Source organism: Anguilla anguilla, chromosome 5 (genome assembly GCF_013347855.1).
Source record: "Anguilla anguilla isolate fAngAng1 chromosome 5, fAngAng1.pri, whole genome shotgun sequence".
Lineage (NCBI taxonomy): Eukaryota > Metazoa > Chordata > Actinopteri > Anguilliformes > Anguillidae > Anguilla > Anguilla anguilla.
Window position 1 is genome coordinate 52,803,496 of NC_049205.1, and position 26,325 is coordinate 52,829,820.

The window sequence follows — 26,325 nt, forward strand, 5'->3', positions numbered from 1 at the left end:
GGTGTGCGTGGGGTGCGGAGAGCGGTCGGCTGTGAGGTCCTGTGGTATTATTAGGCATCCTGTCGTATGACGCGTACGGCCTGCTTTCAGACCACCCAGGCTGAGCGCCGGAGACAGACCCGCCTCTGCGGTCAGGGTCATCGCCCGGCCCCAACCTGCCTCAGACACGAGGGCGCACCACGCGCCCGTGCCAGCGGTATCCTTCCGCCCCCGACAGCCTCGTCACTTCAGCTGACACGGGGAACGGGCCTGTCTGCTCTCACAGGCCCCCCCCCTCCCCCCGTATGACATTTTCTGCTCTGTCCCCCGAACATGAGCGTTTGGAGGCTCTGACCCCCGGTCGTTCTGGGCCGGCGTGCCGCGTGACAGAGACGGGGAGCCGTGCGGCTTGGACGGCCCCGGCGAGTCCCTGATGCGTCACGGCGAGCTCCGCTCGGCTGAGTTACCCGTCCTCCTGTACAAGGGTGCGGTTCAGCGCTGGAATGCAAAGTCTCTTTGGAGTGCACTTCCTGTGGGAGAAAGGGCCCTGTAGTCTGGCCCTGGCCCTGTGGTACAGCAAGCCCCTGTGTGCGGTGACTGCGCACCACCACCTCCGCACACTGTCCCCACTGTGTGTCTGGCCGGGAGTACGGGCTCCGATTGGCTGGGAGAGAGAGGGCCGTGATTGGCCGAAAATGGAATGGCGCAGCCAGCATATGGGGGCCCAGAAGAGTTGAGATCTCTTTTTGACCCGCTGGTTCCAAACTGTTCCCCCCCCCCTCTTTCAGGAAAGCCATGTCTGCAGAAAGTCCCCCCCGCCCCGCCCCCCTGGCGATGGGGTGACATCTCCCTGTGATCATCCAGCCTGCCAGAGCGCTGTTTATCGGAATGTGACCCCTGCAATTAAACACAGGGCCCGGCGCACTTCCTCCATCTGCTCGCCTCAGTTGGAGACGTCTCGTTTACACCAGCTCCGCGCGTTAATCAGGGCGAGACTGCCAGGGGCCTTAAAGTACAGGCCCGGCAGATAAAAGGCAACCGTGTCATTTGCCTGTCCAAAAGTTTTTTTTTTGTTTTTTTTTTTTTCTCTCCTCTTTTCTTTTTTCTTTCTGACTCTCCGAACGTAAACGCTTCCCGGTCGTCTTCAGAATCTTTTTTGTTTGGGGTTTTACCTCGTGGCAAACCCGTTGCGTAAAATCTTTTCTCTGCGCTGTTCTCTCTCCTTGTGACCTACTTTCACTGTGTCTTCCCCTAGCCTGCTCACTGCCCATAAAGACAGTGAACCAAAAGGACACAGGGGAAGGAAGCTCTTTGGTTTTTTTTTTTTTTCACAGGCCCTAAATGGACTGTCTGTGGTCTAGGAAGTTGTTATACACAGCAGCGGTGCGCTGTGTAAATTAGAGCTTTCCCTTTAAAAAAGTGCCGGTCCTTTTAATAAACAACAAGTTGGAGTTCATTACTGCTCCTAAAGAGCCTTCAGCCCTGCAGTAGTGAAGTGGTAAAACAGCAGCCCGGAGCGGGTCACATGGCTGTGTAAGTGTGTGTGTGTTTGTGTCTGTGTCTGTGTCTGTGTGTGTTCGTGTTTGTGTCTGTGTCTGTGTCTGTTTGTGTTTGTGTCTGTGTGTGTGTGTGCATGAGTGTCTGTGTGTGTGTGTCTGTGCATGCGTGTGTTATTTTGGCTGTAGGGGCATCTGCGTTACAAACTTTATTTGTGATGTAACCGAGCACATCCGTTGGTTCCTAAAAAACCGGAGAGGAAAGGTCCAAATGAAGCCACTAGAACTGAGAGACAAAACCCCCTAATAACACTCCCCATTCAGGGGGTCTATGATAGATCAGGCTGGAGGAGGGGGGTGGGGGGGGCTGTGAGGGGGTGAGGAAGGACGGAAGTATCTGGAACACAGCACTGTCCGGTTTAAGAGATCCCTTTGAGTGGCCTTCTGTCCTTTCATCCTTTCTTGTTTATGAGACGGGGGAGAGAGAGAGATTGAGTCTTTGTCCTTCAGGATTATAGTGTTGCTTGTTTTTTGAGATAGCAGATGTTTTGATCTCTCCATTTGGAGCTTATCACAAGTTTAAGCTCAAGGTTTTCCTCTTTTTATCCCCTCTGCGTTTCTTCTTGTTAAATTTCCTACTGCGTGTACAATATCTAACTCCATGCAGGGGAAAGAATTACACCGATTTGAATACAAACGTAAAGGGCCAATAGAAATTGAGAGAAGGACTCAGGGCAGTTAGTGTCAAATGTTATAAAGTAGACAATGTGCAACAGAAGTCTTTAAATTTTTTTTTTTTTTTTTGGGACAGAACAGCTCTTACGTAAGAGAGGTTCGCGAAACCCAGCCAAACGAGACCATGAAGGCCTACGGAGTTCCACAGACGAGCAGAAAATAGACGCGTGCTGTGCTGTGGCAGGGCCGTGTCCTGCGGGTTTGTTTAGTTTCTGCCCCAGTCAAGCAGAGCGGCCGGCTCAGATTGGACTGTTTATGAAAAAGGCCGTCTCCTTGACAATTACGCCCACTCCATATCCCCCCCCCCCCCAATAGCAACAAATCAGGCCTATTTTAGCGTTGGGGCTGAAGTTTCCTCTTTCATATGGTTTTTTTCTAATTATAGAGGGGGATGAATTGCAGCGCGGCATATGCTAGCAACATGAGCAGCAGTCTATGAAACGAGTGCGAAGTTAATAAAATGATCTCCAGGCGTCGTCGGCCAAATGTTTAGTGCACATGTTTTGGAGAGCGATGTTTCAACAGGCTTATAAGTTGGCAGCACTGCAGGGTGAAGGAGAGATGAATGAAAATGACTCTGGATGAGTTTATCTCCACCATCTCTGGTTCACCCGTGCCCTTACTGAGGCGCACAGGTTTTACAGCTTGATCAGGTTTTAGTATTATTTTCATAATTTGTATGTGAGTGGCTGTTTTTAAATGGCATAAATATGTGGGCATGGTCCAGGTTGTATTCAGCCTTCCTCTCTAATTTAAATATTTCGAGGTCAGATATTTTAACCAGACATACTTTTATCTTATTGCGTCCTCTGTCACAGGTATAAATGGATTTTGGTGAGAGATAAATCGAATGCGTGTGTTTTATCATGAATCCTTGAGTGGCTGTGCGTGTGCAGCTCAAGGGCAGCTTTCTCCTGCAGACAGGGGTCCTTTCTGCCTCACGGACAGGACATCTGGCTACCCAAACACACAGACACACACACATGCACGCACACGCGCTACCCAAACACACAGACACACATGCACGCACACGCGCTCACACACACACACAGACACACATGCACGCACACGCGCTACCCAAACACACAGACACACATGCACGCACACGCGCTCACACACAGACACACATGCACGCACACGCGCTCACACACACACACAGACACACATGCACGCACACGCGCTACCCAAACACACAGACACACATGCACGCACACGCGCTACCCAAACACACAGACACACATGCACGCACACGCGCTACCCAAACACACAAACACACAGACACACATGCACGCACACGCGCTACCCAAACACACAAACACACAGACACACATGCACGCACACGCGCTACCCAAACACACAGACACACATGCACGCACACGCGCTACCCAAACACACAGACACACATGCACACTCATGCACACACACACACACACACACACATGCTCACTCATACATACACACACACACAGACACACATGCACGCACACGCGCTCACACACACACAGACACACATGCACACTCATACACACACACACACAGACACACATGCACGCACACGCGCTACCCAAACACACAGACACACACGCACGCACACGCGCTCACACACACACACACACACACAGACACACATGCACGCACACGCGCTCACACACACGCACACACTCATGCACGCACAGACACTCTCACACACATGCTCACTCATACATACACACACACACAGACACACATGCACGCACACGCGCTACCCAAACACACAGACACACACGCACGCACACGCACATGCTCACTCATACATACCCAAACACACAGACACACATGCTCACTCATACATACCCAAACACACAGACACACATGCACGCACACGCGCTACCCAAACACACAGACACACTCACACACACACTCACACACACACACACGCACACACTTGCGCACACACACTCACACACACGCACACACTCATGCACGCACAGACACTCTCACACACACACACACACACATGCTCACTCATACATACACACACACACAGACACACATGCACGCACACGCGCTCACACACACATGCATACACTTGCGCACGCACACACGCACTCACACACACACGCACACACTCACGCACACGCAGACACTCACACACACACACATTCACACACTCACACACATGCTGACTCACACACACACACACACACACACACACACACAGAACAAGCACCACACCGAGAGAGGGATTCACATATAATGTGTGATGTATTCATTGTCTAACACGCATTCATAAAATAGATTTTTCCTGACATGACGCAGCTACAACTTGTATAGCAGAATATACCCTCGCCAATTTAACAATAACTAGCTTTCATTATCTTGCCTAAGCTTACTGATTTCAACAGTTCAGCAAAGAAAAGGATCTCAATAGTCCAGCAGCCATTGATGCTTTTGTCTGCGTGCACAGCCACAGTGCGTTAAAGAGCGCTAGGTTTGTATGGAACAGTGATAGCTCGCTGGGTCTCTGCGCGGGTTGACGGACAGAGAGGCTTATTGTGGCTGGATGGCCGCAGGAGCAGGGCCTGTTTATTCTCCGTTTTGCTTCTTTGGCCTTCGACACCGTGTTGTTGTACAGGTCTGGCTCTACTTATCAAATCCAGATCTGCTTTTCTTCTGCTTGCTGTGTGAAGGGAACTCCACCTGGCTCTGATCTACTTGCCCTCCCACCTCCCTCTCTCTCTCTCTCTCTCTCCCATTCTCTTTCTCACATTGGTATCGTCAAAGCATATGAATATTACAAAAAAGCATAATACCGTATCACAAAATGAATAAAACGATAAAATGAAAATAAAATGTAAATCAGAAGTAAAAGTACCATTGAAACCAGGTCAGGTACTGTGGTCGGAGTCTCTCCCTCTGTCTCTCATTCTCTCCTGACCTGTGCCGTCCGCCCCGCCCCCCCCCCCTCCTCTGGTAGTTTGCACTGGGTGTTACCTCAGGTCACGTGGCACCTGGCCATTCAGAAGCGGAGTTTCACGCAGTTTGTGCAGATCTTTGGTGATTTCTGGTGATCGTTAAATAACGGCGTCTGTATTTACAGTGCGATGGGGTGCGTAGGATTCCTGACTCTGTGCCACGGGGGGTTTAAGTGCGTTTGTGCGTGCCAGGGGAGAGTAACCGCCGTGCCCTGGGGTCTGAAGCGTTTGGGCGCGACGGTGGGCCTTATCGGGAGCGCATGTGAGCGGTGCCCCTGCAGGACTGCAGGAGGGAACTGCTCGCAACGGCCTGCAGCACACCGTCGGCGCACACTTCAAAGTGCCAGAGGTTTCCTAACATGTGGTTTTAAACAGTGTGGAGGAACAGCGGGGAACTTCCAAGGGTTAAATAATAGCTGCCAACAGCTCCCAGATTAAAGATACAGTTTAATTGCACTGGGGTTAACCACCTCCACTGCACACACAGGCAGGCTCCCCTAAAGCCTCACAGCTAAGCAGAGAACACAAAGCGTGTGTGTGTGTGTGTGTGTGCGTGCGTGCGTGTGTGTGTGTGCATTTGTTTGTTTGTGTGCGCGTGTGTGTATTATGTATGTGTGCGTGCATGCGTGCGTCTGTGTGTATTTGCATGTGAGTGTGTCTTTGTCAGTGTGTGTTTTTGAGCATGTGTGTACGAATGTGTGTGTTTGTGTGTGTGCTCATTCAGGCCTGTGTGTGTGAGTGCGCGTGTATGCCTGTGTGTGCGTGTGCGTGTGCTATATGTGTGTATGTGCGTGTGCGTGTGTATGTGTATGCTTGTGTGTGTGTGCATGCGTGTGCTATATGTGTGTATGTGTGTATGTGCGCGTGCGTGTGTATGCGTATGCCTGTGTGTGTGTGTGCTATATGTGTGTATGTGTGCGTTTGTATGTATACGTATGTGTGTGTCTGTGTGTGTGTGTGCGTGCGTGTGCTATATGTGTGTGTGTGTGCGTTCGTGTGTATACGTATGTGTGTGTCTGTGTGTGAGAGACAGTAAGCAGAGCGGATGATTTATTGGCTCTTATATCAGCGCGTAATGGGCAGGCAGCGCCAGCAGAATGAGTGTCAGCCTGAGGGAGCGGTGGAGCCCGGGGGACGCGCCTTTGTTCCCGCGGACGTGACAGACATGTGTCTCTCCTAAACGAGGGCTTAATTCCTGTCATATGTGCGCAATTTCCCCGGGCCCATAAAGGCGAATTAGCAGCGCCGGCAGACAGAGGAAGCCTTCCTGGGGCAGGCCTGCGTGGCGCTAAAGGGCTAATTAATCTCCCCACTCAAACACCTTCCCCTCTGCGCACGCTGACATTTCATCAGCTTATTCCTCCTTCCACCCGGATCCGCTCCGCGCACAGCGCTGTCCCCCTCTCCTGCGCGGCTCACTCGCACCGAGTACAGCTAGTGGGACCTTAAGCAGGGTTTTAAGGTGAAATGCAAATTTTAAAATATGTGCACTTCATATTAGAATGTGCAAATAATTTGTTGTTTTTTTTTTGTTGTAATTTATTTTGTAATTCAATTTATTTGGACAGCCTTGTGACATTTTCCTATATATTTCCTATATCTTGCTTGCTTTTAAATGGTCAATGGACTGCATTTATATAGCGCTTTTATCCAAAGCGCTTTACAATTGATGCCTCTCATTCACCAGGGCAGTTAGGGGTTAGGTGTCTTGCTCAGGGACACTTCGACACGCCCAGGGCGGGGTTTGAACTAGCAACCCTCCGACTGCCAGACAACCGCTCTTACCTCCTGAGCTATGTCGCCCCATATATTTTTAATATATTTTGAAACACTAACTTGCAGATGAACTGGATGCTAATGAATTTTTCCAAATGAATCGCTATACTCATGAAAAAGAATTCTGAAATTTTTGGAGAGGTAAAATGGAGAATAATGCGGGTTCTGTGTTCAGCGCCCACCTAACGAAGGATCTGAGACTCTTCGGCCAGAACGCTCCGTGTCCCGGTGTTGGGAGACCGTGATAGAATTCGCGGGAGAAGTTCAGTAAAAACAGAGCCGTGTTTGTGCAGGTGAGCGCGCCCTGCTCACTGCACACGGCGGCCTTCTGCTGATGTTTGTGTTCGGACAGTATCAACAATCCCTCTTCCCCCCTCGAAGAAATGCTCGCGCCCCCGCTACAAGCCTTCCGTTCACGAGGGGTTCCAGCCACAGACACCAGTCAGGTAGACCGCCGGCGTGCTCCGTAGTGAGCTCGTCCCGTTCCCCTCCCCTCTGTGGTCATGTGCCCGCTCGGCTTGGGTAAGCACCCAGGGGGGTCCGGCTCTCAGTGACTGCTACTGTTAGCGGGTCTCAGAAGTGACCGTACTGTTCCACCTTAACCAGGGGGTCAGTCTCTCAGTGACTGCTACTGTTAGCGGGTCTCAGAAGTGACCGTACTGTTCCACCTTAACCAGGGGGACAGTCTCTCAGTGACTGCTACTGTTAGCGGGTCTCAGAAGTGACCTTTCTGTTCCACCTTAACCAGGGGGACAGTCTCTCAGTGACTGCTACTGTTAGCGGGTCTCAGAAGTGACCGTACTGTTCCACCTTAACCAGGGGGACAGTCTCTCAGTGACTGCTACTGTTAGCGGGTCTCAGAAGTGACCGTACTGTTCCACCTTAACCAGGGGGTCAGTCCCTCAGTGACTGCTACTGTTAGCGGGTCTCAGAAGTGACCGTACTGTTCCACCTTAACCAGGGGGACAGTCTCTCAGTGACTGCTACTGTTAGCGGGTCTCAGAAGTGACCGTACTGTTCCACCTTAACCAGGGGGTCAGTCCCTCAGTGACTGCTACTGTTAGCGGGTCTCAGAAGTGACCGTACTGTTCCACCTTAACCAGGGGGACAGTCTCTCAGTGACTGCTACTGTTAGCGGGTCTCAGAAGTGACCTTTCTGTTCCACCTTAACCTGGGGGTCAGTCTCTCAGTGACTGCTACTGTTAGCGGGTCTCGATGTGACCTTTCTGTTCCACCTTAACCAGGGCGGTCAGGCTCTCAGTGACTGCTACTGTTAGCGGGTCTCGATGTGACCTTTCTGTTCCACCTTAACCTTTTGGTTTTAAGGGTCTCTCAGAACGCTCTTTAACAGGGGTCTCTCTCTCTCTCTCGATTGAGCCGTTCCTGTGTGAATGACCTCCACACTGTGACCGGGCATCTCCGCTGAGGAGAGAGAGCTGTTGGTGCTGGGCTGTCCCCGTCCTCATAAATGAATTTTTCTTATTGTTCACAGCCATTTATTACATGATTATGTGTCTCTGAACCGAACGGTAAACCCACTCCGGTGCGCCATTATTAGTCTCTCAGTCACACCGTCTGACCTGTAATTAAACTCAGTATTTTTGTTTGGTGCACTTCTGTGCGAGGCGAGTGTGTACAGATACACACAGTGCAGCAAACAAAATGCGGAATGATTTTCATAATTAGCCTGGAATACATGTATGGGCGGTTGCTGACTGAACAAAGATTTGCAGTCATGAGCTGTCTCCTGTTAGTCGCTGTTGCTGTTGTTTTTCCTCCCCGCAAATTACATGCGAAGCGATAGACTCTTATTAATGCATTGCAAAAAAATGCCCAGAATAGACTTTGCTAATTGGGGGGTACTTACATATTCTCTTTAACAGTCTTGGATACACAGCATCAGGAATATAATAGGAGGAGAAGCACGACTGTTTTCCTTCCCGGGTATGGCGATCGCAGCAGCGAGAGAAACATTCACAGTTAGCTCTCCCGTCGGTGTGGCGGCCTGGGCCAGTAGAACCCCGCTCAGACCCGTCCGATCTTCCTCAGACCCAATCAGCTCCGGCTCCTGCTCAACGCGGCCGCGCGCCATACTGGGAAAGCGTTAATCCGGCGAGGAAGACGGCCCTGGCGAGGTTGAGGAAGGAAAGCGGGCGCTGACCTGACTCGTTAGCTCTCTGATTTAGTATATTGACACTTGAGTACAAATAATTCCATTTAGCGGCTTTTGCTGAGGGGGTAGTTAGGGCGGGGGGTGGGGGGCGGGGGGATCAATTTAATTAGTTATAATATGTGAGCTCTTGTCAGGATCCAGAAAGAAATGCTGACGTTAAATAAAGTCACACGCCAATTTGAACAATAAAGCTATCGGGGACCCGGTTAAAACTTAATGATGCACAAAAATGGCTTAATAGATACAACCTCAGCAACGGGCATGTTGGTTTGGAAATTAAGCTAAGTGGATGAATGGGGAACCATAATGTTGCCGGCCAGTTTAAACAAATTCATAAATTATGGATATAAACAGTGTGGGGCTATCTGGGTAGATTTGTTCGCTTGGCTTCACGGGCGTAGGCCTGGAGGGGCCGCCGCTGACGTTACCGCACCTCAGAGCTCCTCTCCGGCGTCTTAATGCTCGGCCGCCATTTCAGTCTTAGCGTTCACCGTGGACCCAGGTTAGCGGGAGATGGGTTTATCTTTTCTATTTGCGTTAAACACAGAGTGGATCCATTGATTCTTTGTTAATTCTGTTGGAAAAATAAAACGTGGTGGCAGAGTGGATCTATTAATTCTCTGGGAGTATTAGGAAAAAAAGCAAACGTGGTCGCAGTCCAGCTGCCAGTTTTCTCAGTCCGCTATCGTACCCGGCGCTGGATGGGCAGCGCTGGCTAACGCGCGCGAGACGCATTTCCCCGCTAGCGCGCTGCGATAGCTCTGCGCGGCGGCGCTAGCGTAGCCCCAGAAGGCAGGTCGAGACAAAGGCGCGCCTGTTTGGAACATATGCTGAGAATGCGCGCGTCTGTTCCGTCGATGTAAGAATGCAGACGAACACGGATCAGATCATCGATGTTAATTACGTGCAGCCGCGCACGCCTGCAATCAGCGACGGGGCGCCTTACCCAGGGTTCCTCCTTTTGGCACGTCGGCGGTTAAGGTGTATTCATTAGGAGGCTGTCACATGAACAGTTCGAGTGTGCGAAGTCACACCTGAGTCCTGTCATTAATTAGTTACCTGAGGGGATTCTTAAACCCACTCTGGGAGCTGGCTTTCTGTAGCAGGGATGTTCAGCCTGTGTACCAGGGCTTGTGTGAGACTTAAGAGTACTCAATCAGCAGGATTTAAAAAGGTGGAATTGTGCATTATGGAAATGATATGCTTTTCCCCTGCTGCTCTAAAGGTGAAATACTCCTCATGTGTGTTCGTTTGAAACACTGCGCAGTGTTGATGTTAGACACAAAAAAAAGAGACCGCAAACTACCTGTCTGCATAGTGTGGCTCAGAGACATTCTGTATGCATATTGTGTATACTGTAATTACAATGTGCCTGGCTGTAACTCCCAGTCTGGTTTGGTCCAGATCAGAAGCCACAGATCTGGAAAGATCAGTTTGCGCTACGCCCTCATCCAATCAGGATCCTCCGTGCTTTACTGTCATCCAATCGGGAACCCCCGTGATTTACTCTGAGGCAGCCGGGATCCCAGGAGGGGAGTACGGGTGGGCGTCTGAAAGGTTCTCCAGCGTGGCGTTGACCTTGTTTTCCATCCTTCCTTCGCTGTGTTTTCCCCCGTTAATGTTGAGAAAACTGTTTGGTCTCTGCGTCGGCTTTACCTCGGGCCGGGCCTCCGTGGCTGGTGGGCGGGCACAGCGGGCGAGGGGGGGTTTGGGGGGGGGGGGGTGTAAATAGGCTCTAGTGTGCACGGCCAGCCAACAGTCAGAAAGGGGGCCCGTGTTTTCTTAGGGCGAGGGTGGCAAAGCGAAGCATTCAGCCCACAGCGGCACCAAAAAAAGGCCCTTTTTGTTTTCGGGGGTGGGGGGGGGGGCAGCGGAGAGTCCGAGCGTTCCCTAAGGAGTCCCATGAATGGGCTGTTTTGTCCCGTGCGGTTTTTTCCTTTTTTTTCTTTTCATAGACGCGGAATTGTTTTTTTTCCCTTCTTCTTCATAATTATTCTTGCCCGTCACTGGGTGTGCACATGACATGGGAGCGTGTTTTAAAAGTCTTAACACACTCATGTGCCTGCAGTGAAGTCTCCCTCCTAACAATCTCGCCTCTGTTGTTTTTCGCGAGTCCCGGCAGCTGGGAGGCGATTGCGAAGACAACGGCTCAGTCTGTCGGCCGCCGACAGGAAGAAGGGGTGATGCACCCCACCTCGTCCAGCCTGGTCACGGACAATGCCGTGATTGGATTTCGGGGTGGTCTGATTTCAGCCAGCCAGTCCTGCCATTGGACACTGAGATACTTCTTAAAATGAAGTTCCTGGAGGCTCCAAAATCAGTTACCATACATTGTTTGGACATTGTTGTAGTTTTTGTGTGTGTGTACGTGCACATCTAGACTACAGAAAACATTTGGTCAGCTGTTTTGCCTTACGCATTCTTTTAAAACAAACAGATGTCCTGCAGCCATGTTGATTCAGTACGCTTTTCGAAACAGGGAGGTAAACATTTAAAGGAAATGTTTATACTCTCTGTTAGATGTTCAGTGAATTAGTACGGTACAAAATACTTTTGGATAAAATATGGTAAAACCTAAAAGGAAATATCCCTGGGAAGGTCAGGTTGGATTCATATTTTAAAAAATGCTTGCATGTTTCGCTTAATTTATTGCACCTAAGTATGATGTTCTTAAAGACTTCAATCATTGGTTTATTTCTTATTTGTTTGTTTTTTTGTTTTCCAGACTTTGGGTCTCTCAGGATCACATCATTCATATCTTGTTGCTCTTTGAACATAAGCTAGTTATAGTTTTTTTTTGCCTGAATTTTGCTATTGCAGTTTTTTTTAACATTTTAAATTGTAACATGCTGTACCCTTTGAAATACATGATGGTGACAGTGGTGTAGTTTAAAAAAAATCGTTTTTCCTGGGATAGTCCTCTCTAGATGAATAGCATTACCCAACACAAATGCAGTTTTTTTCCTTTGCTCGTGAATAACTTTACCTTATCTAACCTTCTTCGAAGTTAAGCTAAGTTTATTGTTAGGATAGTTGCCACAGGCTCACTAATTGGCTGGCCACCGGTTGTCTAAATAAATCAATAACTATAGTCATTTTATCTGGTTGTGAAACTGAATTGACCCACTCTTACCGTTCACTATTCTAATCATAATAGCCACCAGCAACCAATATCTACCTAAAGAAGTGCATTTTATTTCGCTTTTATATTTATCACCCTTTAAAGTGTGAAGGTAGAGACACTGTCAGATCCACCCACCACTGGGGATACATATTTATCCTGGCATAATACACTTGGTAATGTAGATATTTTAATAATCTACCTGAAGCAGCAATGGTTTTATCAAACGCAAGCTTAAACCACATACTGTACCTTTGATTATCATTAATTAATCATTTTAAACATTGTGAAAATAATCTATAAATTATATTCAGTAATGATTTAACTATTAATACTTATTTATACACTGGTATGTAGCATTATAAAGCTGCCATCGAGCGGTTTTTGAATGAGCGGTACTGCTGAGGATCTGTTAGCCATGCGGTATCTTTGCTTTGGCCTTTAAGTTGTGCTGCTGGAGGGAGGGAGGCTGTGCTGATCACTCTCAGGCATTGCAGCTCTGTCGCTTGGGTAGGGACGAAGGACAGCCGGACAGGTGTGCCGCACACGTTGCGTCCTCAGCAATGCGGCGTCTTCCTCATCCTCATCCTCGTCCTCCCCGTTGAAATACCCCAACGCCGTGGCAACGTGTGAGAGGCGGGGCGAGGCACAGGATTCCTCCTCCTCTGGCTCCAGCCCCAGTTTGAGGTCAGCCGCAGATGCGGGCCAGTGAGGAAAGCGCTCACAGAAAGCGCTCACAGACAGGCCCAGCATGCACAGGGCTTCTGCCCGCCGGCCTTCACGGGTCCTCGCTCCGCGCCGCGCGGGCTGAAGGCGTCCTCCTCACGCCCGTCTCCGTCCCGTATCTGAGATGTGTAACCGTGGTGACCACGCTGCCGGTCGCAGGCTCACGCTGTTTTTGGGGGCAGTTTATATCTCGGCTCTTCGTTACTCATGCTGTTTGATAGGGCCCTTATGGATTTAGCAAGTTTACTGCAAATCTTTTTCATTTCATTGCCAAGTTCTGGAGGAATATGTTTTCCTTTCCCACCCCCTTCTTTTCTCCCTCCATTCCTCCCTCTTTCTTACTCTTCCAACCTCCCTCTCTCCCTCTTTCTGCCTCTCTTCCTCCCTCCCTCCTTCCCGCTCCCTTTCTGTCCCTATCTCTCTCCCTCCCTCCTTCCCACTCCCTCCCTTTCTCTCTCTCTCTCTCTCTCCCACACCGGGCTTGTCTTGTAACTCCAGCCCATGTAACATTAGGGAGGTGGTAACTGGTAATATACAAGGCTGAGCGGTCCACATACTGCAAGCGCATTACGGAGGGAAGGAAAAGGAGAGGGAGAGAGGGGGGGGGGGCAAAAGACGGGGGATAACATAATGAAACTTGAGCATAATTGGAGCGTTCAAATAAAAAGCTCAGAGAGAGAGAGAGAGAGAGGGCCCTAAGGCTTATCTTTGATATTTCATAGTCAATACAAACCTAATTGTTTAAAATATTTACAGACTTAAATGAGGTTTCTCGGTCTGTGCGCCGGTGCAGGAGTTAGCTTTCGGCGCGCTCTCCTCTGTGGAGTGTGCATTGATCACTCTCTCTGCTGGCCCGCGGAGAGACGCGGGCGGCTCGCCTGCTTTGTGCTCACAGCCGTTTACCCAGCAGCCCTCCGCTTGCGTGTTTAAATCGCTTTTATTTAGTCATTCCGACGGGGGTATTTCTAGGGGGTACGTCTCAATCCGCCTGTTTAGTTTTTTTTTTTCCTTCCTCTGGACATTCTGCATTACGTGCATAAATACCGCGGCTAAGGCTAAGTTTCCAAACATAAATAAGTCATTATTAAATCCTTTCAGAAACACGAGGTCTGGCGCTGTTGTGAAACAGTGTTTCGTATGACTGTGCATCGGTGGTCTGCGCTGGTGATTTCTAAACTGTTTCTTCGCAAGGCAGGGGCTCTGAAGAAGGGGGGGGGGGGGCAGGGAATGGAAGGGGGGGTGGGGGCTGGAGGAGAGTCCTCCTTCCTAACAGCCTGAGATTTAATATAGACATATTGGAGTGGCTGTTCTCCAAGCGGGCTTGTTTTACTCTGTAAGGAATTAGTGTAACAAGAAGTCATCTATTGGTTGCTCACCCAGACAGCGGCGGGCGGCGACCTTGCTCTCCGCGTCTGGCTCCTCCAGCCCACGCCCCGCGCCGCAGAAATAGTGCGGCGGCTTGTTTGGTACCCCGTTGGTTCTCAGCGAAGGCCAGGCCGGCGCTCCCTGTTTTCTCAGCGTAAACAAGCCCGCCGTGTTGGGCTGGGGCTGGGGGGGCCCCCCTGCGCAAACACCTCCCTAACAAAGTGCAGATTGTGTTCCTGCGGCCTGTAGATGTTAATCTCTTACCTGTCAGACCAAACAGGCCTTTCCTGAGGCTGAATGGCTCAGGAGGTGCAGGGGTGGAGGTTTTGGGAAAGGGAGGGGAGGGAAGGGTGGGGGGGGGGTGCGGGGTGGGATTGGACAAAGCAACGAACGGTCAGACAAAGACCCTTTGTGAGTGACCTGTAAATCTGTGGCCTCCTGTTTCCCCCTCCATCGCAGAAAAGAAGAGGAGAGGGAGAGGGATTTCGGGCAGAGGTAGGGCGACGGGGGCCCTGTCCCGGGTTAGAGGGGACGGAGGTCCGGCCTGGGGGGTCATCCGGGACTGGCCCAGCGGAGCAGGGTCAGGGGGGCGGGGTGGGGGGGGTATTCCCTGGCTTTGATAAGCAGCCTATGGCAGCCCTGTGTGCCGTGTCACAGCTCGGAAAGCTCTTTCCCGCACGCGTGCAGAAGCGTGGCAGACTCCACAGTGACTCGTGATGTGGGAGTAATGTGTGAGCTGGGATCTCTGGGATTGTTTTATGAATTAACCTCGCCGGAACAAAGGAACGCACAGACGGCGGAGCCCGGCAGCGATTTCATTCAACAATCCCCCCCCCCCCCGCCCCCCCCATCCCTCCCACCCACCCACCCCCCCCCCCCCCCCCCCCGCGCTCGGTTTATTCCCAGAAAGCTCACTCTTCAGACGCTATGAACAGTGTAACGGGAGCCTAGCTGACACCCTCATTTGATTTCAGTGCTTTTAGCCGTACGTACGAATTGAGGCTGCTGGCAATTCACAGATTGCTCTGCCCCCACTCCCCCCCGCCCCAGTCCTCCCCCCCCCCCCCCCAGAGGTGGTTTGTCTCAGGCGACCATTTGATTTGAGAGTCGGTGGAGTGCAACGGGGAACAAAGTGTGAACCATCACCACTGGCGGTAATAGCGGCTGCCGTCGCTGCCGGGCTAAGATGAGATTTCCCCCCCCGGTCTCTCGGAGAGCAGTGGAAAGCGGGGAGCCTGGACCGCTGCTCCTAACGCCAGATCGCGGCTGATTTGGGACGCGCTCGGCACCGGGGGGGGGGGCGATGCGGTGGAAATGCCCGCTCCTTGCCCCGCTCAGCAGGGCGCACGCGATCAGCCTCCTCCCCATCTTATCCACATCTCCCACCTGCAGGAGGTCCTCTTAAATACACACGAGTAAACATAAATTGAAGAGGTTTCATGTAGAAATAAAAACATTCAGGTAGCACTTTAGTGGTGTGTGCTGTGGCGATGTCCATTACTGTTACAGTACCTCCTTCTGCATTTCACTACTTAAAAAGGAGTTTTTTTTTAAAAAGGGAGAGGCGCTATTTTTCTTCTTCTGCTTGTGCTCCTCCTTCCCTCTATTGTGTTATCTCGTCAACACCGAAGGTATGTGGACGTGTTTGGACAGCTTCCCCCGCTCTCCTTTTAAAAGCGAAAGTGGGTGAAATTGTGAAGTGACGTTTCCAGGAGATAAAACTCCGTCTGGAGGCGGGTTGCCACGGGGACCGTCCCCTGGGCCTGGCGTGGAAGCGCTTAAAGGACAGCGAGGAGCATGGCCGCTGACAGGGGCCCCGTCGGGCGCGGCGAAGACCCGTTCGTCTCAATTTCCGTCGCCGCGGCCACGGCTGTCGCCCGCGCTCCTGACGGGGGGTCGGAGCGCGGAGGGCCGCGGGCGGCGGTGTGGGGCGCGCCGCCGGGCCGGGCGCCCGTCTCGTCTGGGACGGTCCCGCGCGTTTGATTGGTCTGCGCCGCTGACCCGGGGATTAGCAGGTCCTTAACAGCATTATTGGACCCCGGTGCTGACACCTGCGTTTCCCATAGTGATATCGATGATGCTCCAGCCTTACGTGTGCACGGCCATTTCCACTCTTTCCTTTCTCGGTTTAGATCGTTTAGAGCGCACTGACTCACACTAACACACATTTACACATGCACCCACACATACACACACTAACACACATTTACACATGCACCCACACATACACACACTAACACACGCACCCACACATACACACATTAACACACATGCCCACACATACACACATTAACACATGCACCCACACATACACACACTAACACACACGCCCACACATACACACACTAACACACACACCCACCCACACCTACACATACTAACACACGCACCCACTCATACACACATTAACACACACGCCCACACATACACACATTTACACATGCACCCACACATACACACACTAACACACGCACCCACACATACACACATTAACACACATGCCCACACATACACACATTAACACATGCACCCACACATACACACACTAACACACACGCCCACACATACACACACTAACACACACACCCACCCACACCTACACATACTAACACACGCACCCACTCATACACACATTAACACACACGCCCACACATACACACATTTACACATGCACCCACACATACACACACTAACACACGCACCCACACATACACACATTAACACACATGCCCACACATACACACATTAACACATGCACCCACACATACACACACTAACACACACGCCCACACATACACACACTAACACACACACCCACCCACACCTACACATACTAACACACGCACCCACTCATACACACATTAACACACACGCCCACACATACACACATTTACACATGCACCCACACATACACACACTAACACACACACCCACCCACACCTACACATACTAACACACGCACCCACTCATACACACATTAACACACACGCCCACACATACACACATTAACACATGCACCCACACATATACACACTAACACACATTTACACACGCACCCACACATACACACATTAACACACACGCCCACACATACACACATTAACACATGCACCCACACATACACACACTAACACACACACCCTCCCACACCTACACATACTAACGCACGCACCCACCCACACATATGCACACTAACACACGCACCCACTCATATACACATTAACACACGCACCCACCCACACATATGCACACTAACACACGCACCCACTCATACACACATTAACACACACGCCCACACATACACACATTAACACACGCACCCACCCACACATATACACACTAACACACACACCCACCCACACCTACACATACTAACACACGCACCCACCCACACATATGCACACTAACACACGCACCCACTCATACACACATTAACACATGCACCCACCCACACATATACACACTAACACACGCACCCACACATAGTCACACAAGACCTTCATTTAGCAAATGATAGAATGTACTAGAACAAAGGTGCTGAGCTTGAGTGCACACCTGGCCAACAACATCCTCTTGCAAACAGACTCACACAAACACACTCACACACACACACACACACACACAGACGCACTCACACACACACACAGCCACATAGCGCTACAGAGATAATAAGCCAAGCAGTGGCATCACAATATGGCGGTCTCTTTACAAGGAGCAGCAAGGGGAGAGAAGACGAGTGGAGGAGAGGGGAGGGAGGAGAGGAAGGGAAGAGGGGAAGGAGAGAGGAACGGAGGAGGGGAAGAGGAGAGGAAGGGAAGAGGGGAAGGGGAAGGTGGCCTCACATCTGCTCTGCTTTAGTCTTTCAGACCCCTGAAGTTCATCCTGCCTGTTAAAATTATCTGGGCTTCTGGCCGACTGGCACATTAACCTGAGATTAACCCTTTCAGAGACGGGCAAAAGCTCGGAGAGTCGTTACTGAGAGAGAGGGAGGGAGAGGGAGAGGGAAGGAGTGAGGGAGGGAGAGGGAAAGAGAGAGGAAGGGAGAGGGAGGAAGAGGGAGTGAGAAAGAGGGAATGAGAGAGGGAGGAAGAGGGAGAGAGAGAGTGATTGGGAGAGAAAGAGATGCCTTTTTGTCTGGAAGCTGATCCTTATTTAATCTTAACAGGTGTGAGATTGGGCCAGATAAGGCCAGCCGCCACGTCCCATGTTGAGTTTGACGGCGGCCGATGGAAAACTACAGGGATAATGTGAGGTCACAAACGCGCTCGCTCCATCAGCTCACTGAGGGTCGGGAAGGCGTCGGCTGAATCCGCTGCTGTTCTGCAGATTGGGTTCCCTTTCGCTGAGCCTGGTGGCGTGGTATTAAGTGTAACATGGTGCAACCATGTATGGAAATGTCAGGGATTGTTATCCAAACGGTATCTTGTGCCTGATCTGTTTCCTTACCAGTGAAAGTGCATCAGTTGATGTGGAATTAATCATCTGTGCAGTTTGCTGTATGCATTGTTTAGCATCTACATCGCTCTTTATCTTTTTCTATAAATTGATAATTCATATTTTTTTTTATTTGATCACAGTGTGATAATTGAGTAACGTCGAAGCAATATGAATACAGCATGTTTATTTATATCAAATGTGCATGAAATACCAGCCTGCCAGCATTTCTTTTTCATGTTGTGTCTGAAGATTCAATAAATTCACACTTCATTGTTTAATAATGCTCATGTTTGCAAAGTGAGAGATTTTCTGGTTGGCGACATGTAAGGCAGTAATTTGAATTGCAGCAGCCGTTTTGTGCTGTCTGTACAAAGCGGTGCGCGCTGATGAATGCTTGTAAAGGTTAATCTCATAAGGTAAACCACTGGACTTTACAGGCCAGTAATGAAGAGCAAAACGAGAAGTGAAATTAAAATGGTGTTGAAGTGCAGAGAAGTCTCAGTGTTTCCAGAAGGACGTGCTTGACACTGCAACCTCTGCGAGCAGGCAGTCAGTGGCGAGGGCGTGAGCTTTGTGCTGTCCTGTGTGTGTGCCGGGGGATCTGACCTTGTTGAACTGTTCTAAGGCCGTGTGGGGAGGGAGAGAGGGATAGAGGGAGAGAGAGGGACAGAGAGCAGTAAGTAGAATGAAAAGTCTGAATTGTGTGCAGGTTTCTTTTATTGCCAGAAGTTTTTTTTTTTTGAGGACTAAATCAGAGAAGTAAACTGTAAGGTGTTTATTTGTGGAAGGGTGACCTTAATTAACCCTGTTTCCAGGCGGGGGCCCCTGGGGGGGGAGGGGGGCGGGGGTGGCAGGTTACCCCCCACAGGGGCACACGGCTGCAGCAGCTCTGCGTCCCATCAGGCAGGGGCAGGAAGAGGGGCGTGACAGCGAGCTGAAGCCCTGTTTGGGCTCTGCCCCTCTCCCCGGCCCAGCAGGGGTGGATGGGAAGTGTTGAGTCAGCGTGAGGGGTAGTGTGTGTGGTGCCCCACGTGTGATCTTAAGTGCATTATCAGATACGGACGAGGCCCCTCTCCAGGGTTCACACTGCCAAAAGCAGGGCCATACTGTAAATCAGCCCTGGGAGTTTATTCTCTTTATTAATGACGTATATAATGCGTTTATGAATGCTTTATTGAGCATTGATAACAACAGAGCATTTAAAATTGTGTGAGGATGTGAGTGTGTTAATGGGTGAGGATGTGAGTGGGTGTGAGGATGTGAGTGTGGGTGCTACACATTGGATGTGATTGAGGTGAGCTGCATTTCCCTTGAGTGTAAAGCATTCTGAGATTGAGAAAGGTGTTGTGTGAGTGTAGTCCTTTATCATAATGGTTATAGATGTGAGGGAGTGCAGGAGTCTTATCTGAATGGCTGTAAATGCTCTCCACTTCCCTGTGTTGCAGTGTGAAGCAGGCGAACTGCATTCTGCCCCCTCCCCCAGTGCAGGAACACGAGCATAATGCCCCCTTATCCTGCCCCGCACCTTTGACACAGGGCAGGACAGTGAGAGGCCGGCTCTTTGAAGTGATGACGCGAACCTGGCCGGGATTTGGCAGGGGTCAGGGTGGGGGGCGGGGCCAGGCGAGGGGGGGAGGGGCTTTGCGGGCAGACGCACCTGTCAGGACGCATTTGGCGGCCATCTGATCTGTGCTCCCTTTGTGCTCGGCAGGTCCAAGGTCACATGCCTCCGCTCATGATCCCCATCTTTCCACACGACCAGCGCACTCTGGCAGCTGCCGCTGCTGCGCAGCAGGGCTTCCTCTTCCCCCCGGGAATCACGTACAAGCCAGGTACGCTCTCTCTCTCGCTCTATCACTATCTCTATGTCACTCTATCACTCTCTATGTATCACTCTATCACTCTCTATGTATCTCTCTCTCTCTCTCTATCACTCTCTCTATGTATCACTCTCTATATCACTCTATCTCTCTCTATGTATCACTCTCTGTGTATCTCTCTATCACTCTCTCTCTCTATGTTTCTCTCTCTCTCTCTCTCTCTCTCTATGTATCACGCTCTATATCACTATCACTCTATGTATCTCTCTCTCTCTATCACTCTCTATGTATATCTCTCTCCATCACTCTCTCACTCTATGTATCACTCTCTATCACTCTATAACACTCTCTCTCTATGTATCACTCTCTCTATCACTCTGTCAATCTATCAATCACCTCTCTCTCACTCTGCCACTCTCTATCTATCACTTTCTATCTTCTATCACTCTCACTCTATAAATCACTCTATCACTCTTTCACTCTCTCTTACTCTCTCACTCTATTGTTCTCCCCTCTTTCTCACTCTGTCTCTGTCACTGTCACACTCTGTCACTCTTTCTGTCTCACTCTTTCCCTCTGTCTTTATCACTGTCTCTCTCACTGTATTGTTTGCTCTCACTCTCTCTGTATCACTTTTGCTGTCTGTCTCTTTCTCCATCTTTTTCTCGCTCTCGTCCTCTCTGCATCACTCTTGTATTCTCATTCATTCTCTGTCTCTCCCTTCCTTTCCCTTACCCTCTCTCTCTCCTCTCTGTCTCTCTATCTCTTTCCCTCCCTCCCTCTATCCCTCCCCATCCTTGCTCTTCCTCCCTTTTGCTTTCTCACTCTGACTTTTCATCTTTCCCCCTTCTTCTCTATTGCTCTCTTCCCTTTCATCTTTCACCCTCTCTCCTCCGTTTCCTCTCTGTAAATTTCTTCCTCTCTGCTTCTGAATACACAAGTATGTTTAATATTGCCAAAGCAGCTGTTTACATAAAATGTTATCCAACCATATTAACAATGACTACAAGAGACGCTATCTGTAAAATTATTGTTCATTCATTTGTCCATTTAAAAAAGTAAGCTCATGATAATGATAATTATTTGATTCTGTGAGTGGCTGCTGTTCGCTGTCCCTCAGGCTATGTCATACTCTCACTGGGCAAGGGGGGCTGTGTTTCCCCAAAATGACTGACATTTTCTCCCTTTCCCCTGATTCTGGAATGCTAGAGTTACAGCTTTAAAAGCAGACAAAGTAAATAGTCTGATTTCAGAAAATGAATCATAGTTCAGAAGAAGTCTCAGTCTTCCTCACACACACGCGCACACACACGACACTTTTGCGTCATCATTTGTCATTTGCTTTGATTCAGACTAGACTAGACTCCAGGCACTGCACTCTTGTCTGTACTGTAGAAATGACCAGATTCATTTTGAATGGACAGAACGTTCCGTGTTCTCCGTCTGCGTCCGCACACTGCGCGCCAGCACTGAGGCTCCTCCGCTCGGCCGCGTGCTTGTCGCTAACGTCCGCTTGGCCAGAGCCGCTAGCGCCTCGCGCGAGCGCTAGCGCTAGCTTTCCTCGCTATTGGCGAGCGCCGAGCGCTCCATTTGTTTACGAAACAGCCGAAAAATATTTGACATCCCCGATGCCACAAGTGCGTGTGGGCTTTTTTTTTTATTCCTCCCCCCCTCTTTCTTTTTCCGTTTCATCCCTCGTTTTTCTGAGCGAGGACCTGTGAATACATTAAGCGTTTGTCGCAGACGTCTGGCCCCCGGGCCGCCTGCCCCCGTGCAGTAAAAGTGTCTGTTATTGAGAGCGCGCCGGGGAGGGGGGCCGGGGGGGGGGCGAGGTGGGGGGGGGGGGGCTGAGCCGCGGCTAATAGCAGCGGGTCCCCCGGCAGCCTCGCGGCTCGCACAATAACGTCCTGATGGACTGACAAGATGTGAATGGATACGGCACGCCTAATTTATACATCAGCAAACAGCAGCGCTCCCAACAGCCACTCAAACAAAACTCCGCAATTACAGATGTTGGCGGGGGTTGTGTAAGTGTGCAGGAGGAGGAGGAACGAGGAGGAGGAGGAGGAGGTGCGCCGCGCTCGGGCGGCAGGGATGAAGAGCGGAGTTTCACCCCCCGGGCGTCGGTCCCCGTACCTGTCCCGGCACGCCACACCCCCCCCCCCCGCCCCACACACCCCACACCCCACCCCCGGCCTCCTTTTGTGTAGCTGGGAAGGTGAACCGCTCCTCACGCAAGCATTCCTCACCACCTCCCTCCAAAAAAACAAACCTGGGAAGAAGAAAAAAAATTGCTACAGCTTGTCCACTGACTCCCTGCCAGGCCAGTCACCCTGGGCCCAGGTCTCCGCCCCTTATTGTTGAGAGACTTAGAAGGGGGGGGGGGGTTGCTTTTTTCAGCTTCTGTAATTAAAAAAATTGAAGTAAATTCCTTCCCTGGGGGAGCCCAGAGCAGAGGAAAATACTGCCTGCTCTCCCTGTTTTTCTCTCTCTTTGACACATTGACTTTCAGCATCTGTAAAACTACAAAAAAAAGTGCCCACACAGAGGTCTTCCCTCCTATCAGAAACATCAATAAGACCTCTGGGAAATGACAGGAGACAGATCGGTGGAAAAGGAGAATGGCCAAAGAAGACATCTGTCCATGAGAGAGAGAGAGAGAGAGAGAGAGAGTGAGAGTGAGAGAGAAGGAGCGAGGGAGAGATAGAGAGAGGGAGAGGGAGAGTGATAGATGGGGATTGGGAGAGAATAAGTGAGAATGAGAGTGTGTGAGAGAGAGAGGGAGAAAGAGAGAGAGCGGGGTTCATGGCAGACAAGTATTTAGAAAAATGCCCTTTAATGTGCTCTCGGATTCAGTGGCAGTGGAATCACAGCGCTGGGGAAGGGATGAAAGTAGTCAGATGTGTCTGGGCGTGGTGCTGCTGCAGGTAAATGAACTGCACTCTGCACGGCCTGAGGCCTGACAGCCAGATGAGAGAGGCCAGGAGGCACCTCTTTCTGCTCTGAGTTTTTAATATGTTCGACATGGAAAGCGTTTTAGTACAAATAACAGGACTCAAGATGAACTCACGAGAGGTAGGGACTCCTGCGTAGGCCCTGTGTTATTCACAGTGCGTAAGGAAGAAAGAGCCATTGCGCAATCCCAACAAAGATTCTCAGTTTTCTTTCCTATCGCTAATCCCCCTGGGAAACTACATTTATTCTCATCAAGGTGTCTGAGGCAAGCCTGGTGGTGCCTCTGCTAACACACCTGCTAGCATGTCCATGGAAAGGCAAGTGAGGCGTTCAATAAGTAGCACCCCCCGGATGCCCAGTCCCGGTCAACCTGCTTACAGGATGCTTGACAGGCTGGCCGGACCTGAGAGCTGTAGCACAGGGTGAACTGTAACAGGGGGTGAACTGTAACAGGGGGTGAACTGTAGCACAGGGTGAACTGTAACACTGGGTGAACTGTAGCACAGGGTGAACTGTAACACAGGGTGAACTGTAGCACAGGGTGAACTGTAACACAGGGTGAACTGTAACAGGGTGAACTGTAGCACAGGGTAAACTGTAACACAGGGTGAACTGTAACGCAGGGTGAACTGTAACACAGGGTGAACTGTAACAGGGTGAACTGTAGCACAGGGTAAACTGTAACACAGGGTGAACTGTAACGCAGGGTGAACTGTAACGCAGGGTGAACTGTAACGCAGGGTGAACTGTAACGCAGGGTGAACTGTAACACAGGGTGAACTGTAACGCAGGGTGAACTGTAACAGAGGGTGAACTGTAACAGAGGGTGAACTGTAATACAGGGTGAACTGTAGCACAGGGTGAACTGTAGCGCAGGGTGAACTGTAACACAGGGTGAACTGTAGCATAGGGTGAACTGTAATGCAGGGTGAACTGTAACACAGGGTGAGCTGTAACGCAGGGCATCCTTTAGACACGCAGACGCGTAAGGAGAGAGGGGAGCTGTGCGTCGCTCCTTCTTTCACAGGCAGAGACACGGCGGTTAATGACATCACAGACGGCGAACGGCCCCGCCGCCTCGCCGACGGCCCTCCGGCCTTCTCTGCGCCTGTAGAAACAGGACCACAATGCACCACGGCCTTTCTGTAGGGCGCGCTGCGGGTCTACAGCTCTCCATTCACTCGAGCACCGGCCTTGAGACCCCCTCTCCCATCTGCCCCGGCACAACGGGCCGTCCGTCAGGGAGAGGCCGATCTGCAGCCGCGCGAGCGCAGGCGGCTTCTCTCCTCCGCACTCCAGCCATCCTCCGCCACTTCCATTCAGAGCCCAGAAGGGTTCGCCTGAAACAAAGTTTTTAAAAAGTTTAGCCCTTCAAATTAATTAACTTCTTTTCTTTTTCTCCTTCTCTGAATATTTCTTCCCAAGAAGTCTCGTCGAGTGAGGGAATATTATAAACCAAGGGGTTGCGGGGGGGTGGGGGGGTTGAGTGAGCGCATGGCCCTGAGTTCTTCGCGACACTCCTGCACCTTTTCATTAGGGTGTAGTGCGGGCTCTCCAGCGCTGGAGCGGCGTCCTGAGGCCGCGAACAGGAGGGCGCTCTCCGAGCCGCGCCACGGCTGCGCGCCTAATTGGCCGCGCTCGTTCGTGTTTTTTTTTTACAACGTGACATCTGGCTGAAAGGGAATGAGGGCTGAGGGCTGCTGCTATTATTACTGTAGGAAAAGCACTTTTAGCATTATTTAACAGGCCAGCGCTCCTCTGACGCGCTTAAGAAGGTGAGAGAGGCAGCGCTGGAATCGGGCAGCTGCTGTTGGGGGCAGTTTTTTTGGGGGGTTTTTGTTGCCCTGCAGACGAGAAGCTGAGAGGGGGTTTAATAACAATGCTGTGATGATAAACTCACGTCAGCAGCACATTATGAAGCCAAGGCTCCTTTAGAACTGAACTTCCAGGTTCTGTGATATTGGAAAGAATGCTGAAGACCCTGTACCACACACGCGCACTCTCTCAGTCACACACACACACACACACAGTGCTGACGTGTAAGTGGTTCTTTCTCTGTAACCCGATTCCCCTGCTTTGCCCTCCTGGGACATATAAGGGGGAGCCACTCACCCCTCAGGAGTGATACAGAGTGCTCGGAAATGCACCCCACCCATCCAGACTGCACTATTCCGTCACCAGACCCCCGCTCCCTCAAATAGGCCCAGTACACCGGACTCCCCGGCCCCGGCCCCAGCCCCCCAACGCCTGTCCCAGGCCAGTGTCCTCGTTTGGCTTCCACCCCACTCCGGGTTCACATAACCCCCCCCCCCCAGCCTTGTAATGATGGGGGAAATCACTTACTCCTCAAGCTGACATAGAGGGAGTGTGAGAGAGGTAGTAAAGCAGGAGCATGTCTGTCCAGGACAGGCGCCGCTGTGTTTGAGCCGCAATGGCTTCCAGTGGCGACCGCCACTCTACCCTTCCCCCGGCTCCTTTTGGAATCCTGCTCAGTCGCGCGATTTATTCCCCCGCCACATCGAATGGGGATGGGGTTTCCAGGCTCTGTCACCACGTGCTGCGCTGTACGCAATCGTGTAGCATGAGAGAGAGAGAGAGAGAGAGGGGAGGGAGGGAGGGAGGGAGGGAGGGAGGGAGGGAGGGAGGGAGGGAGGGGGTGAAAGATACATTGCCCCTGCCTTAATGACCCTGTGTGAAGCAGAGAAGAGGTGACGGGCAGAGGTGGGATCTGAACTGGGGTCAGCTCCTACCAAACGCAGGCCTGCGTTCAGGGCTAATGCCAGAGCCA

At 51.0% G+C, this 26,325-nt stretch overlaps 1 protein-coding gene across 21 annotated transcripts in view; it reads left to right on the forward strand.

Moving 5' to 3' along the window:
* Positions 1–26,325, forward strand: part of LOC118227027 (transcription factor SOX-6-like) — a 188,160-nt gene that overhangs the window by 120,844 nt on the left and 40,991 nt on the right. For all 21 annotated transcript variants that reach the window (XM_035417094.1, XM_035417103.1, XM_035417091.1 and 18 more), the window contains one exon: positions 20,474–20,594. In XM_035417094.1, coding sequence (XP_035272985.1) covers positions 20,474–20,594 — 121 coding nt within the window. The remainder of the gene's footprint in view (positions 1–20,473; positions 20,595–26,325) is intronic.